Raw genomic sequence first — 17753 nt, 5'->3', positions numbered from 1 at the left:
TTGGTTCTTTGAAAGAATAAAAAAAATCAGTCAGCTCCTATACAACCTTATTTTAAAAAGGAAAGAAAAACTCAAATTCATGCAATAAGAAAAGAAAAGGGTGAAATCACTACAGATCCTGTAGAAATACAGAAGATCATCAATACCTATTTGAAAACCTCCACTCTCATAAGCTTGATAACACAGAAGAAAGGGACAGAGTCCTAGAAAAATATGAACTACCAAAGCTGGATCAAGAAGACATAAAACTGCTGAATAATGAATTAATGAAATTTAAAATGTAATTAAAACCTTACCAACAAAGAAAAGCCCAGGTTCAGATGGATTCACTGGGGAAATCTAATAGAAATTCAAAGAAGACTTAATGCCTACACTCCTCAAACTCTCTAATGAAACTGAAAGGGAAGCAATTCTCCCTAACTCACTCCTGGAAGCAAACATTACTCTAGTACCAAAACCAGAGGAAGACCCAATCAAAAAAGAGAACTACAGCACAATCTCCCTAATGAACATAGATGCAAAACTTTTCAATAAAATATTGGCAAACAGAATGCAGCAAATCATCAAGAAGATTATACACCATGACCAAGTGGGATTCATCCCAAGGATGCAGGGATGGTTCAACATACATAAATCAAGAAATGTAATCCTCTATATCAATAGAGCCAAAAATAAGAATCACATGATCATTTCTATAGCTGTTGAAATTTTTTTTTTTTTGTCTTTTTCTTTTTTTACCGGTACTGGTGATCAAACACAACCACACACTTACAAGGCAGGTGCTTATGTTGCTGAGCTAAACCCCTAGTCCCCTGAAAAAGTTTTTGATAAGATCCAACACTTACTCATGATAAGAACCTTAGAGAAGTAGAATCAATGGTCTTTACCTCAATATGATAAAAAAAAAAACTACCTATGACAAACCAACAGCCAGCATCATATTAAACAGCCAAAAACTGAAAGCCTTTACTTTAAATTCAGGAACAAGATAAGGATGGCCATTATCACTATTCCTATTCAATATAGTGCTGGAAATACTATCCAGAGCAATTAGACAAGAGAGAGAAATAAAAGAAGTAAGGCTAGGAAAAGAAAAAGTTAAATTATTATTATTTACGACATGATACTCTACATAGAAGACCCCCAAAACTCCATTGAAAGACTCCTAGATATAATAAATTTAATGTAGCCAGATACAAAGTCAACACTCAAATATCAACAGCATTCCTGTACACAAACAACAAACTCACTGAGAGAAATAAGAGAAGCCCACACCCTTCACAATGGCATCCAAAAAAATGAAATACTTGTGAATCAATCTAAAAGATGTAAAAGATCTATTCAGTGAAAATTATAATACCCAGAAAATAGAAATTGAAGGGGATCTCATAAAATGGAAAGCCATTCTTTGTTCATTGATATGAAGAACAAATATTTTGAAAACGGCCATTGTCCCAAAATTTTTATATGGATTTAATGCAATCCCAATCAAAATATCACTAGCATACCTCACAGATCTAGAGAAATCATTCCTAAAACTCATCTGGAATCAGAAAAGTTCTAGAATAGCAAAAGCAATTCTGGGCAACAAAGGCAAGGCAGGAGGCATCACCATCCCTGACTTGAAGCTATACTACAAAGCTACTGTAATAAAATCAGCATGGTACTGGAATAAAAACAGACCTGAAGATCAATGGAATAGATTAAAAGATACAACTACAATTACAAACACACTCAGCCACCTTATCTTTGATAAAGGAATCAAACACATTCATTGGAAGAAAGGTAGTCTCTTTAATAAATGATGCTGGAAAAACTGGTTCTCCATATGCCAAAAACTAAAACTAGATCCATGCCTATCACCATGCACTAAATAAAGTCAAAATGGATCAAATATCTAAATATTAAAACAGAAACACTAAATATTCTAGAAGACAAAGTAGGAAGAAGTCTTGAAGACATAGGGGTAGGTAGAAAATTCATAAACAAAAATCAAACTACATGACAAATACTTCCCAGAATCAATAACTGGGATTTCATCTTATTTAAAAGTTTTTGCATGTCAAAAGAAATCTCCAACAGAGTAAAAAGGAAACTCATGAATTTTGAAAATGTCTTAGTCAACTGTCCCTCAGACAAAGGACTTCTGTCTAGAATATATATAAAGAATTTTTAAAAATTAGACCTGCAAAGTTCAAAGACCCAATCCAAAATAGGCATCTGAGATAAATACAGAGTTCTCAGATAAAAAAATACAAATGGCATATAAATACATAAAAAAAAGTTCAGCATCATTGGTCGTTAGATAAATGCAAATTAAAACCACACCAAGATTCCATCTGACTCCAGAAAGAATAGCCAGGATAAAGAAAACTACCAACAACAAATACTGGAGAGACTGCAGGGGAAAAGGAACTCTTCTGCACTGTTGGTGGGAGGACAGACTGGTACAACCACTGTGGAGATCAGTCTGGAGGTTCCTTAAAAAGCTGGGATTGGAAGTCCCGTTTGACCCAGTTATTCCACTTCTAGACATAATCCCAGAAGAAATGAAAATATCATACCACAGTGCTATATGTGCAGCCATGTTTATAGCAGCAGTTTGTAATCACCAGATCTTGGAAACAACTTAAATGCCCATCGACCGAGGAATGGATAAAAAAGATGTGGTATTTTTATACAGTGGGATACAACTCAGCTATAAAGAATGATCACATTGAGATATTTATAAATAAATGGATGCAACTTGAAACCATACTCATAAGTGAAACAAATCAAACTCACATGTATAAATACTATATTGTCTCCCTAGTATAAGAAATGGTAAGAGTACATAAGATACAAAATCCTCAATAAATACAGTGAAAGGATAAGAATCTGCTCAAAGGTGAAATAATATCTCAGGGAAAAGGAGGAAAAAGAAAAAGGGAAAAGAAAAATATCTAAATTTGTATAAACATACTTAGGATAGCTAAGATCATTGTGCTACAAATTCTGTAACTTTTTGGAACAAAACAGTTAACATTCAGAGGATTGGAACAATTTTTCACGTTTGTGTCTGGTGATTTGAGGAACTCCTGAAGATCATTATGTAAAATAACAACCTTTTATGTTCCTACCACCTTGTTTTGAAGGCCTATATTGTCATTGTTTTGGGCTTTTTGTTATTGTTTAATTATGTCTTTTTTGTTTTTCTAGTAATCTGTTTGGTTTTTCCCTCTAATACAGAAAAGATAGGTATATATGTAAAGACTTATACATGTGTAAAACTTCTCCTAAACAGTTTATGAGAATCAATTATATTACGTGATGAAATAAACAAGCTAAAGAAACATTACGGTATCCATTGCTGATTCTGTATCAACATGCTGTGAAATCCAGTAATGCTTTTATTCTTTGTTCACATTGATTTTAGTCTGGTTTGTATAATTTAATTTCAACATATCTGGAAGTATGACAGCTATTGTGAAGAGAACAAGAGACATTATGGCAGCCATTGTTGATTTTCCTATTGTCTGGTTTTGCAGGCCTGTGATGCCTTCATTACTCTGTTCTGAACAGTTTAATACTATTTTGTTTTGTATGAATTCATTGTATGTGAAGATATGGATAACTATTTAGAAGAAAACAAGAAACAGTATGGTAGCCACTGTAGATCTTCTGTTGTCTTGCTTTGAAATCTGTGTCACTTACATTGTCTTCTTCTGATCTGCTTTGTTTTGTTTTGTTTAGTTTTACTGCTTTAAAATAAATAATAAATAATAAAAAAGTTTAAAAAATAATTATGGAAAACAGGAAAGAGAAGCTTTCCTCCAACACAAAAGGGTTTTGAGATCCTGAGTTCCAGTCTCCCTGATGCAGCATTTTGTTTGATGATTCCCCTTCCTGCTTTACTCCACCCTTTTGGTATAATAAGATGCCAGAAGAATTCATAACCAAATAGTTTTCTTTTTTTACAGTAGTTTGATATAATTTATTAATCAGGACACTATCCCAAATAGAATTTGACTAGCTTCACAAGGTGTACATAATACAACAGGAAAAAGAATACAAAGCCAGATGAGCTGAAGTCAGTTGCAAACCTGCAAATTCAAAAAGCCTGTTTCCTTTTTTGAGAATTAGACGAAAAGACTCAGAGCCTCCTGGATGCCAGACATTAATTCATTTTAATTTCACTTGAATTTGTTTTAATTTGTCAAAACTAAAGGGAATCAAAATCTATCACAAATGTTTAGTTTTCATAAGAACTTAGTTCAGCAGGAAAATCCCCAGACATAACACCTGTTTGCTGTTTCCCAGGACACGCCACAAGGGGTTAGCGTGAACTTAGCCTGGCAAGCCTCATGTCTCCCAACTGTTTCAGGGAAACTGCAGAAGCAGGCATGATTTAGAGACATCAGTCTTCTCCTGCCGTGGTCCCTTGGGTTTTATAAGAAGCTTCTCACCCCTACTTCCAGTTGTGTCCTTCAGACCTCCTGCTGGTCTCTGTTACCCCAAACAGGCAGAAAGTACTCTACAGAAGCAGTACTCAAAGTGGAAGACAGAAGTCTGCTTTTCCGCTGTGTGGCCTTTGTCATCTCCCATCAAAGTTGGGCCTCCTGATCCCCCATGACTCAAGATTTCACCCTGCAGCTCCTCTCCCTCTTGGGCTCAGACAAGCCATAATGCCATTCCAGGGCCATCTTGAGACTTGTTTTTCTAATCTCCCTTCCTGTTGCCTGTATCTTTTAGGTGGCATGAAAATGAGGTACTTTTCTACAGTGAAAATATGAACAATTAATGTGACTGCAGAAATAAGTATTATTGTATAATGGCAGACATAATCAGAATCATCATTACATACAAAGATAATCTGAGTGTCCTGGTTAGGTCATCATGTCAGTGTGAAAGCCTCGTCCACTCACTCAGTGTGTACAGGTAAAATTATTTAATTGGAGTCTGTCTACTCTTCATTTATGTGAGACTCTTGACTTAACCAAGTGTTTCCTAAAGATGCTGTCAGCTTTGAGGATGAAAGAGCTGCTCATATACCAAGAAGAATCAAGGCCTCTTGAGCTCCTGATTTCCTTCTCAAGATGTGGTCTTGACACAGGCAAGCTGAGAGATATGACTCAGGGAAAAAAGGAACAGAAGTCATCTATCAGCTTTACAAAAGAACAAAGAAGTAGGGAAGGGGTATGACTTCTCCCACCTGAAACATTCCTGGAGATATTGAAGTTAGCCAAAAACCAGTGAGGCTGAAAATGATGGTAAAGATATGCTAATAATAGTAAAGCTGATGTTGAGGATATAAAGAGACACTCATAGGTTGAAAGAGGAAAAAGTCAATGTCTTTCATTCCCAGCTTTGGGATCCTCCTGTTCCAATTCCAGCTCTCATGCAAAGCCTGCCTGATTTCTTCTTAGGTAGCACTGATCCCTTAGCAAGTTGGGGAAGAGGATTAAGAATGCTTAAGGGGAAAGGGAAAATGAGATCCAACCCTTAGGATGTTCCACAGGATTCATTTTGGCTTTAGGTACTGGCTCCAGTGTCCAATGGCAAATGCCCTGAAAGGGAGAATGTGTGGGATCAAGCCAGAGGAAGGATTGAGTCTGAGTTAAGACTGTGCAAGGAGTAAGGAGGCTGAAGATGTGTGAAGGAGGCTTGCATATGAGCTACTGTGTTCATAAATGTCCATGCTGACTGAGTGAAGAGAGAGGCCAAAGATGGGGGAAACTCATGAGTCACTACAGAGTAACTACTCAAGCCAAGGGGGAGTTCATGAGCAGGGGGAATTCATGAGTCACTCAAGCCAGGGTTGGCGCAGCAAGCAGCTGGGTTACTGAGAGGCCTGGGTGGGAGACAAATCTGGAAGGCATCATCTACATGACAGTTAGAAAGCAAAACAGCAAGGCACACCTTGGACAGCAGTGTGGAGCACAGACAAAGGGCACCTGTCACACACATTTCCACTCCAGCCATCACTGCATTCATCACTTCAGGCTCACCCCTAGCCCAAAGGGAGGTTTTCCTTTCCACAGAGTAAGAAAACATGAACTCTTCTCTCTGGCCTGAAGACCTAGAGCTATCCCCACTGGGGCCCAGAACATAAGGAGGCAGAGGAAGGAAACCTGACTTCATTTTTAGCATGATGGCTGGAGGGAGTGATCAGTTGCTTTACTCTATTTTGGGGAGGAAGACATATAGGCACAGTCAGGCTGCAGCCATCATCATAAGCTGGGTGCTGGGGCTCAGGCCTAAGAAATACTGAACATCTAAAGCAGCATTGGTCTACGCTTCCCTGCCTCTACCTTTGGGTCTGTTGCTTCCTGACAAGTATGTGGAAAGTGGAGGACCTCTTGGTCACTACAGAGGATGAAGGGTACTGAAGAAAATGAAGCTGGTGGGGAGGTGCACCCACTTTTAATAGCTCACATAAAACACCATCTTCCACCAGGGCAGGCTTTGCTGCTTCCATTTTTCCATAACCAGGGTCTGACCTAGAAGATTCTAGAAGGCCTTCTAGGTGTCACCTAGAAGAATGCTTCTTTCAAAGGAAAAGTCCAGTAGACAGAGAGGAAGGTTACACTTGCATCCAATATGCTCCTGGTTTATGCTGCCCTTGCTTTCATGGCTGAATCTACAGTTAAGACTTTTGAGAAAGGAGTGATAGATAGAAGGATCTAAATTGTCCACTGAAAACAGAAGATGCCAGCAGTCAAAAGAACAGAGAGAAGTGACACTCAGTGGGGCGAGAGCTGGCATCTCATTTACATAGTTAGTTCAGGTTGGCTTCCATAGTGAAGGCTCAAAAAAAAAAAAAAAAAAAAAAAAAAACCAGGACTACTCTGAGAATTCAGGGATCAGTCACAAGGAAGGCAGGAGCCAAAAGAGATGTTAGGAGTAAGAGTGAGCAATGACCCAGATTTACCTGCAGGGGCACACTCCTCTCCCTTTTAGTGCTTCTCAAATTCGCTTAGGCCCAATACTTCTTTGGCATTGAATATAATCTGTTTCTCACTAACTACCATATAGACTAGATAAATCTCTAGGCTTACCCTTTCCCACAACTTCTGGCAAAGATACATAAATGTTCAGATGTCTAGTTGCCTTGGATTCAAAATATCTCAGAGTAAACTTACAATACTCTGCCCTCCTGCCCTGTGTTTCTTCCTCGTGTCCCCGACTCTAAATGATACATGCTCTATCCAGTCACCCCAGGTTTTCATGATGTAGTCTGACTCTGAAACACTGCAACTACATTTCCTCCTCTTTAGTGCAGGTACCGTTCAAGTTCAGATCCTTACCTTTTATCTGGAATGTCACAATGTCCATCAGTAGTTCCAACTGCAGTGCATCCAAGTCTCAACTAGCTGTTAGATTTTCAGGGTACATATCTCAACATGTCACCCTTAGCATGACATCCAAGCTCCATTCACATCTGACTCAGTTCCATTCCCCATCCAGTCTCAAACTCAATCCTACTATATGCCCCCAAAATTTAAGAAGCTTATAGTTCCCACTTCCTCCCCTGAATCCGTGCTATTTCTCCCACAGTGCTCTTCTTGTGCTCCCTCTTCCCCGCTGGGACCCTTCCTGTTGGCCCTCAGGATACTCTGAATATCTTATTGTAGTCACTGACATCTGCCAGGTTTCAACCCTGGATTCAGGACCTCTACCCCTCAGATATAAGGGGAGTCAGGAAAGGTAAACTGGGACAAGGTTGATAGTGACCTCAAATGGATTGGTTCTTGGGAAGAAAGGAGGTTCTGGAGCAGGGGAAGGGATTAAGGAATGATCTCATTCTATGTGAGTAACAAAACTCTACATATATTCTCACATGTGAATATAGAGTCTCTATCTTCAAGATTCCAGCACTTCCATTATTTGTCAGGTACCACCCACAGCCAAGGTATGGATGTCATCCCGCTGTCGTAGGTAGGTGTTGGGAAAAAGATTTTCTTTTAAAATCCCATGAAAATCAAAGTCGCCACCAATATTTCTAAAATTCTCTCAAGAAGCAATCCAGGAGGCCTCCTGTGTATGTGAAACCAGTTTCAATGGGCAGCACTAGGTCAGCTAGGGGACAAGAGGGCTCAGGATAAGAAGGTGTCATTAATCTACAATTGTATTCAAATCTCTCTCAGGAAGACTACACACCAACTTATGTTACTTTAGTCTTGGTACTGGGATCAGATATAAGGGTAAGGACCCAGAGGGACTAAAACACAGAGATAGGAAAGCACTGGAGAGGTGCCAAGTACAATAAGAAGTAGGAATGACCCCTGAGAAAAGAAACTCCTAAACCCCACTTCCATAGCGAAAGCACTATTTATTGGAAGACACATCACTTTGGCTACATACTCTCCTCAGTTTCAACCCATCTATATCTCTCAGGCATATTACTACAAAAATGGAAACTCACACCCAGCACTTTGATAATAGCTCAGCCTCACTCAAAGCATTACAACAAATTATAAACATTTCAAGTCCTTTCATCTTTAGGAATTCTTGGTTACCATATTTGACATAAAGATAATTTATTAAGTATCACATTTTGAGACCTTGGTACCTGAGTTACTTGTCCTTACACAAAAGGGAACTCAGGGGACACTGAAAGCATCTCAGACCCTGGAAACACAGAGATCTAGCTGAATTCTGCCTCTCTCATTTTCAGCTATGTGGCCAATACAAGTAACTTTCTTAAGCCTCAGTTTTCTCCAGGGAGATGAGTAGAAAATTGATAGTTATCTCCTGGAGCTGTCACCAGGATTAAATGAGATAATACTCATAGCCTGCCAAAAAGCAAATGCTCAATACCAAGTATTTTTGCTATTATGAATAACAATTTTGTAACGATGTCACTGTTGTTCCTACTCATTGCTAAGCTCATGGTGGACTATTCTTGGCCACTGATTTTCAGTTATGCCCCTCTCTCACCAGTCTCCTGTGAGGAAATGCCCTGACTGCAAAATGTGATGTGTGAGAGATGGTGGGAAGGGGTTTTGCACATATAGGCAGTGTCAAGGCACAGCAGAGTCTAAAATCACTGCTCCAGCCACTGATTTAACTCCAGTCCCCTAAGTCACCAGTCTGGCTCAAATACTGATAAAGCTCCTATACAACAGCAGGTATAAGGATAGCCTGAGGATTATATGGGAAATTTTAACAGGAAAAAAAAATTACACTTGAGAAACAAAGTGCCTTCAAATCTGGATCCTTAGTATTTGCAATTCACTTTCAAATTACCTGGATTTTACCAAAACTTCTCTGCTTATACATCAAGCTTAAAAACTGAAAGATTTCTTGCTAATTTAGGTTTCATGACCTGGGGAGATATAAATATACATGTATCACTCTTTTGTTGGGGGTTAAGAGTCTCCTACAATGGTTTGCCACCTGTGTGGGTTCTCCGGTGGGCACTAAAGTGGGAGCTGTTGTTGAAGTCTTTGCCACACTCTGTGCACTTGTAGGGTTTCTCCCCAGTGTGGATTCTCTGATGAATAATAAGACTGGAGCTCTGGTTAAAGCATTTCCCACACTCTCTGCACTTATAGGGCTTCTCTCCCGTGTGAATCCTCTGGTGAGTGATGAGGTTAGAACGATCTCGGAAGTACTTTCCACACTCTGGGCATTTGTAGGGCTTCTCTCCTGTGTGTACTCTCTGGTGGGTGATGAGCTTGGAACGCTCACTGAAGCACTTCCCGCAGTCCACACACTTATATGGTTTTTCTCCAGTGTGGGTTCGCTGGTGGTTGGCCAGGGTGGAACTCTTACTGAAGCTTTTCCCACACTCAGCACACTCGTAAGGTTTCTCTCCTGTATGGATTCTTTGGTGACTAATGAGGGCAGAGCTCTTTGAGAAGCATCTTCCACATTCAGAGCACTGATACAGTTTCTCCCCTGAGTTAGTACCGTGGGGTGCAGGAAAGCTCAAGTGTGTCCCAATATTCTGAGATGGCTCAGTTGTCTCCTCTGTGGAATTCCTCCAGTGAGCACTAACAGATAGGCTTTGACCAGTGTTTTCTCTAGTCTCACTGTAGGGTTCAGGACTTCCTCCCAAATGGACCCTCTGATGTTTCAGAAGGTTTGAGCTCTGATTAAAGCTTTTCCAGCACTCTCCACATTTATAGAGCTTTTCTCCCATGTGGATTCTCTGGTGGGTGATAAGATTGGAGTGATCACTAAAGCTTTTTCCACATTCAAGGCATCTGTAGGGCTTCTCTCCAGTGTGGATTCTCTGATGTATATTGAGGTTAGAGCGGTCACTAAAGCTTTTTCCACATTCAAGGCATGCATAAAGTTTCTCCCCTGTGTGGATCCGCTGGTGGGCAATGAAGTGGGAGCTCCTACTGAAGCTTTTCACACATGTATCACACTTGTAGGGTTTCTCTGCAAGGTACAGGCCTTGATGATCAATGAGTTTTTCTAAATCCTCCTCAGAACACTCTTCCCACTGCTCTTGTGAAAGACTGCCCCATACCCCTTCACCTTCATTTTCATTTTCACTGTCTTCTCCCCAGTCATGAGGGGAATAAATAGCCTCTGTAGTATATTTTGGTAAGGCTCCCGATAAATCCTCAAAAATGTCCTGCTCTGAAATCTGGTCTTCATCCTTATGCCTCCACTCAAAACCTAAAAGAATGGATAGAAATGCAGTTTATTCATCAGTTAGCATTTATGTATCTTTATCTGTGTCTTATGAGTGTGGCCAAAATGAATCTATATCTTAAATATCACATCTTATAAATGTGACTAATGTGAAACTGACAAAGTTTGGGGGCATACATGCATTTCTAAGCCTGAGCAACGTAGGCACACAGTCTAGGACATTGTAGTCCCCAAAAGAGCCATGAGGGCCAGCCCAAGCAGTCAGTCAATCAGTCTCTCCAGCCAGTCAGCATTAAATAACTACCTCCTTCCTTCTTCCAGTACATTCAGTAGATTCTATGTCACACAAAATCAATCCCCTCACAGCCCAGATGTTTCCTTTTAAAAGCTAGACTGTATCATGTGGGGGGCCTTTGTCTTTACAATAATCTGAGCAAAGCACAAATCCTTTTCCTATCCAATCCCATTCTCTCTTTTAGCCCAGAGTCAAAACATATTAAGTCAGGTTTTCCACCCTTTTACAAGCCTATGGATTTTGTGGCCATCTTGTGACTCCAGGCTTACCAGTGTCTGGAGTTTTAGGACATGGGGTTGGAGGTTTGACGGCATCTTCATCTGCCATCTCACTCCAGGCTTCCTGGTCATCTGTCTCAGTACTGTTCTGCCCAGACCTAGGAAGACCCATTGCCTCCCTGACAGTCTCCATGGCTCTGACTGCAGTCCGAGCCCTCATGAGTGAGTCCAGCTCCTCATAGAAGGGGCACGTCCCTGGTGGGTGGCTGCTCTTGGCTTTCCGGTAGCTTCGAAGGAGGTTTTTGAATCTGTAGCGACATTGCTCCAGTGTCCGCAGGAAACCCAGTGCACACAGTCGCTCTGCAATGGCCCGATATACCTGGCTGTTCTGATGACAGGTACAAAGCTTTTCAGAGAATGGAGACTCACTGAGAATTGCCAGGAAAGCCTTGGTCTCCTCATATCCCCAGTGCACACCTGCTGTCAGGAGTGAAGAGTTCAGAGGTGTAAGACTTGAGATTTGCCTAGATAATCAGGGATCAGGGTCATCTATCCTTCTAAACACCTGGAACACAGGCATCCCAGAAACTGCCCCAGTGGCTGGGAACATACCTTTTCTTCTCAGGGATGGTCTAGAAAAGCCAGTCAGAGCATCTGCCCCACCCCTTTGAAGAGATTCCATTAACACTTTAAGTCTTACTAACGGGGAGGACTTACATGGCCATACTTCTAAGTTCTACTAGGTGACCCAAGTCCCTTAGCTTGAGCTGTCTAGCAACTGGGATCCATGAGATTTTCCCTATAGCCAAGCAGTACATATCCTCTATCTTCTTTATGAATTCTCCTTTAATGAACCATGGAAGCACAAAATCCCTAAAAACCAAAGATATGAATGGATTTCAAATAATCAGAGTCCAACTAAGGATGTCCCTTCCTCTTATGGAAGAGTAATTAGGAAACAACCTCATCTCAGTTCTTCAAGTAAGGGTTACCACCCAGCAAGGCAACATGGGGCAGGAAAACCACATGAAACTGGCAGGCATAAGCCATGGACTGTGCTCCTATTTGTGCACCCTTAAACAAGACGCATCATTTCTTGGGCTCCAGAGATTCTACCTTACAGTGACTGGGTGTTTGCCACACATTGACTGTCTAAGTCTACATTGCCATCTTTTCTGCTTTATCTGTTCAATATTTTACTGTTTTTCTTTATCTAAATTTGCTATCTGTGAGGCCTATTTACTCATACACAGTAAGAGAAACACCTAATCATCACCATTAGAAGTTCACTCATGTGATACTTATGATCATCCCCAAAGGCTCTTGTAGGCTAAAAAATATTTTTTTATATATAAGAAAACCTGAGAAAGGAGACTCAGTTACAAAAAAGATGAGAGTTCAAAGATGACCCAAGAAACTTAACACTTTAGTGGCATCAATTCAGGGATCAGAGGCCTGACTGGTAGGACTGGAATCTGTACCAGGTTAAACCCCCACATTCTTACCAATACGACTCTGGAGTAGTGCTGGGCCACCTGCAATCTTAGGCCCCTGGGCAGACTCATCAGTAGCCACGCCAGCACTATTACAGTCTTCTGTTGTTTCTTCAGGCTCCCAGCCACCTTCCTCATGCTCATCCATCTCAGCATCACTATCCCCCAGCCTGGGGAGTGTCACAGCCTCTGCTGAGCCACCAGTGACTCTGATGGCTGTTCGAGCCCTCATCAGGGCTTCCAGTTCGTCATAGAAAGGGCATGTCCCTGGTGGGTGGCTGCTCTTGGCTTTCCGGTAATTCCGTAGGAGGTTTTTGACCCTGTAGCGACACTGTTCGAGTGTCCGCAGGAAACCCCGTGCCCTTAACCGCTCAGCAATAGCCCGATACACCTGGCGGTTCTGGTGACAAGTCCGAAGCTTTTCCGAAAAAGGAGACTCGCTCAAGATTGACAGGAAAGTCTTGGTCTCCTCGTAGCCCCAGTGAACACCTGACACTTTCACGTCCTCCACATCCCATTGGCATTGTTCTTCCCAGGCTCTAGAGTCCTTTAAGACCTGAGCTGGCTTTGTTGGTTCATTATCCAGTCTGTAATCAGCAGTACTCTTTTTCACAGAATTTATTAGGTTTACATCCCATAATTCTGGTCCTTGCTCTAGCTGTGAAGTGACACTTGGTTTCAAAATTGGAACTCCTGTACAAAAGAAAAAAGACAAACAATTGAATAGAAGTGATCTATTGAGCAGCAGGTTAGTCCAAACTGTCCCTGACACTTACATCCTTTCTCTGCCAGACAGTGATGAGAGATTCTTGTATTACTCTGTTAAAATATCTGAAAGATTAGGGAAAGGCAACTAGACACAATCCTCATCAGAAAGAGGAAGTGACTTATTTGCTTTATTTGCTTTTTGTTGTTATTGTTATGAAATATATTATAGGAAATAGTAACTTATTATTGGTTCACAGAGAGACACATGACATAAATTGGCCCAAACAAACTGACCTGCTTTGTTGGGGGTGGGGGCAGGGACACAGATGGACACCACTGTATCTTAGGAAATTTATGACCACCATTGCCCTAGAATCTTTCCTGAAGATAAGTTAGCATTTCCATCTGTTTCTTTAAACACTGTATCCCCCAACTCAATAGCATGTGTCAGAAAGGGATTCTACTGTCAAGTAAGTAGCCAACAAGCTTCTGGTTCCTAACCTGACTGTGCATTAGAACTGCCCAGTCTCTTCCATTTTACCCCATCTTTGTGTCTAACTCCCCACACAGTGACCCCAGAATCCCCAGGGAAATGGCTTATTAGTTTGGCTTCCCATGCAGGAATGCCTACAGAAAAAAAGGAGTCTATGTTGATTCAATGGGCTCGAGTATTTTGAGGCCTGTGATACTTATTTTCCTTTCTGGTTTAATATGTTTGTCTTGCAGGCTTAGTTCACTTGCGTTGCCCCTAAGAGGCAGATCTCAGTTGGTGTGGAAGAGATCAGATTTCCAAGGCAGTAGGCTGGGCCCAGCTCCAGGATCTGGAGACTGTCTTGAGGAAGTGAAGATGATAAGCCCCAACTTGGCAAGCTCTGGAAAAATCAACCTGCTACCCTCAATCTGGACCAACTCTCTCTCTCTGTTCTAACAGTGTTGGCTATAAAAAACAAGTCTTTTCTACCTCTGAAATTCCAGAGCACACAGAGCTATGATTCTTAAGGGAGTAGCATACCACTCCTTGGGAACCACAGAAACTGGATGTCTTTTGCTCCAGGGAAGGGCATATTTTCCTTACTCAGACACAGGCTATTGACGCAATCATCTCCTGTGGGGTCCTTGCAGAACTTCTTCTCATCATGCTTGCCAGGGCCTGGGACTTCCTGTGACATGCACAAGAGAAGGTTCTTAAATATTACTGATCTTTGAAAAGAGCCTTGGAATCCTACAGGTCCCAGAAAAAGGAGAGAAATGCAGGGATTCCTGCATCACAGGGTTTAGCATCACAAGCAGCAGCATGACCAAGGAGGGACCCAGGAGACTGGGGATGGGGCAAAGGTAACACTTTATGCCTTTGCACTTCTGTGGGGATGCCCTGGAATCAGAAAGAACCTGGAGGGCAACAGTAGAATAGGAGTAAGAACACGAAGGGAAAAACAAATAGCAGCTTACCTGGGACTCAGCTGTCACCTCCCAATCTCCAACACTACCCATTTTTGGAAGAGCAGGGACTCGAGGAGTGAAGGCAGCTGAGGAAAAGAAAAAGTCTCTGAAACCCAAGCCCTGGTTCTCAAAAACCACCTTCCTCTAAGGTCCACCTTCCCACAAGTCACACTTGAAACAGACTGAGGCTACTCTATGGCCAGTGCAAATCACCTCTTTTATTTCCCTTCTAGGGAATACTGGGAGGCTACTCAAGTGTTTCAACAAGACTGCCACTGTTCAAAACATGTTTAATTCATAAAGAGATAAATTAGGTAAAAGTCTTATGACATTAAACAACTCAAAAGCATAAAATATAGGTTATTTACCTTTTACATAGTTATAATCAAAGATGAAGTGAATGACTGTACTCAATAACAACTTTACTCTGAGGGAACAAAGCACCTAAGCCTGGTTTGTGTGACACGTGAGATAACTGCCTTGAACCTCTGTGATAACCACCCCACTTCGTCCCAGACTGAATCTGCTGCATCTGCTGCTCTAGCTGGCATCACTGGGAACTTCTTACTCTTTTACAATGCATTTTTACCCTACTTCTGAGTAAGTGTGTTCATCGCACACTATCCTGTCCTTTGCCTTGAACTCTCCACATCCTCCCCTCATGTGCCCTTCCTTACTTCTCAATCCTCTCCCTTGGAGGAAAGGCTTCATCCTCTAGTTTTCCCAGATTCTTTGTACTCACCACTCTCTTTTAAGAGACGTGATGCCATCTTGGCATTTAGATGCGCAGGGAGGTCAGAGCATGAATTCTTTACCCACTGCTTCTGCGATTGTCCCCCAGGCCTGTGATCTGTTGGCTGCAGCTGGAAGCACTGAGATTCTTGTGCTGCCTTTAATGATTTGGTCTCTTCTACACCCCACTCTAGTTCCTGCACACAGATATTCAAAATTCCCAATCATTAGTTCAATAAGGCCTACTTCAGAGGGCAAGAAATGTTACTTTGAGTAGGTCTATGGTCCGAGGCTTAACGGGTTTGTAAAGGACTTCAGGTGTAATGAGGAAGCCATCAGACTGACTTCAATAAATAGACCAGCATTTACACAGATGAGGATCTAAGTGCCTAGACTCAACAACAATCCTTACTTTCAGCCCAGCTCCTCCACCTGTTCCACTGCTAAATAAAGACTCTGATTATATGAATGCTAACTATAGACACAGAAAAAAGTATATTCAAGTAATAATGAGGTAAAAAGTCAGTAGAACAAACTTCTTGTTTCTAGTTCAGCAAGTATCATAGAAGTATCTCTTCATCCTAACAGGTAAAAACCTGGACCAACTGAAAAATCAACAATTCTTGAATCCATCAAGTGAGGTCATAAAATACACTGCTGCCCTCAAAACAGAAGAAATTAAAACAGGTAGATTCAGAGAACCACACTTACTAGAGTACAAACCTGTGGGAACTAGTGCCAGAGCCAGAAAAAATAAACTGTAATTGACGAACTGTGAAAGGCTCAGGGTGGAAAATCCTGAGAGTTAAAAGGTCCAGCAGACCCAGTCAGTCATTGGGGAGGACGAGGAGACACAGATAAGTAAAGGGAAGAATATAGCAAAATAACACTGCCAAAAGAAAAATATATAAATTCCAGACACAGCAGACTTCAAAGCAAGAAAAGGTATCAAGAATTTAAAGTGGCATTACTGGCACACAGACAGGAGCCATGTAAAAAGATGTGCCAAGAAGGTTACCAGGATAAGGAGAGGCCAGAAGAAACCAAATCAGAGACATGCTGATCTGGGTCTTCCAGTCTCCAGAAGTGTATGAAAATAAATTTCCGTCATTTTAAGTAAGTAAATTTAATGAATTAAATTTAATTAATAAAATAAAAGTGATATTATAAAATGATGTAAAAGTCTATACTCTAAGACATAATAATTCTTAGTGCACATAAGGGTTATATGTACTGAATGTTTAATGCTCCTAAAACACAACATAAAAATATTATATATAGGCAAAAACTGATACAACTGTAAAGAGAAACAATTAATTCACTAGTATAATTGGAAACTTTAAAATCCCTCTATTAGAAATGGAAACACTGGCAGGCAGAAACTTAGGAAAGACATAGTTGAACTAAACACACTATAATGCTGGGCATGCCTGTGATCCCAGCACTTGGGCAGCTGACAGAGGATCCCTGTGAGTTCAAGGCCAGCCTGGGCCACATAGTTAAAGACCAGCCTGGATTACAAAGTGAGATGCTGTCTCGATAAACAAACAAAGTATGAGGGGATTTAGATACATGAATCAAGTAAAACAGAAAAGATATAATTCACATATATGAAGTATTCTATCCAATGACAGAATGCTACTCATGTTTCTTAAGCTCATACAAAATATTATTTGCTGTACAACATTCTGGGCCATAAAACATATCTTAACAAATTTAAAATAACAGAATCATAGAATATCTTCTCTCAGACCTATATCTTCTAGAAGATATTCTAGTTTAATTAAACTAGAAATGAGTAACAGAAAAATACATAGCTAGAAAATCCAGATACTTAGGCTAAAAACATTTTTTCTGAATATTACTTGGGTCAGTGGCACAACACCTGGCTGGCAAGTACAGTGCAAGGACCCGAATTTGAACCCCAGGACAAAAGAAAATTTAAAAATAAAAAAATTTATATATATATCGTCTGAAGAAGAAACTTCAAGAAAGTTTTTAAAATGTTTTGAATCAAATGAAAATGAAAATACAATTTACAAAAAAATACAGAATACAGCAAAACCTGTGCCAATGTCTAATAAAGACTAAGAAAATAAAGACTAAATACACAAATCACTAGTATCAGAAATAGAGTACATCATCACAGATCCCAAGGACACTAAAATGATATTAAATGATTATAAATAACCCAGTACCCACACATTTGATAATTTGCATGAAAAGGACCGATTCCTTGAAAGTCATATCCTGCCAAAACTCACACAAGAAGAAACA

At 40.6% G+C, this 17753-nt stretch overlaps 1 protein-coding gene across 7 annotated transcripts in view; it reads right to left on the bottom strand.

Moving 5' to 3' along the window:
* Positions 1–8291: 8291 nt before the first annotated feature.
* The window catches only part of Zscan20 (zinc finger and SCAN domain containing 20), a 29671-nt gene continuing 20209 nt past the window's right edge, over positions 8292–17753 (bottom strand). For 5 of the 7 annotated variants that reach the window (XM_063236023.1, XM_063236026.1, XM_063236022.1 and 2 more), the window contains exons 3-8: positions 15487–15673; positions 14754–14830; positions 14380–14464; positions 12609–13289; positions 11155–11583; positions 8292–10614 (exon numbers count right to left, since the gene is read on the bottom strand). In XM_063236023.1, coding sequence (XP_063092093.1) covers positions 9362–10614; positions 11155–11583; positions 12609–13289; positions 14380–14464; positions 14754–14830; positions 15487–15673 — 2712 coding nt within the window. In that variant the 3' untranslated portion in view covers positions 8292–9361. The remainder of the gene's footprint in view (positions 10615–11154; positions 11584–12608; positions 13290–14379; positions 14465–14753; positions 14831–15486; positions 15674–17753) is intronic. The other 2 variants (XM_063236027.1, XM_063236028.1) reach the window with 2 other exon arrangements.

The sequence above is a fragment of the Cavia porcellus genome, unplaced genomic scaffold (assembly GCF_034190915.1).
Source record: "Cavia porcellus strain 051 isolate PalLab524CR breed Dunkin Hartley unplaced genomic scaffold, mCavPor4.1 scaffold_25, whole genome shotgun sequence".
Classification (NCBI taxonomy): domain Eukaryota; kingdom Metazoa; phylum Chordata; class Mammalia; order Rodentia; family Caviidae; genus Cavia; species Cavia porcellus.
The sequence above is the reverse complement of the archived record's forward strand: the minus strand, read 5'-3'. Positions and strand labels throughout refer to the sequence as shown.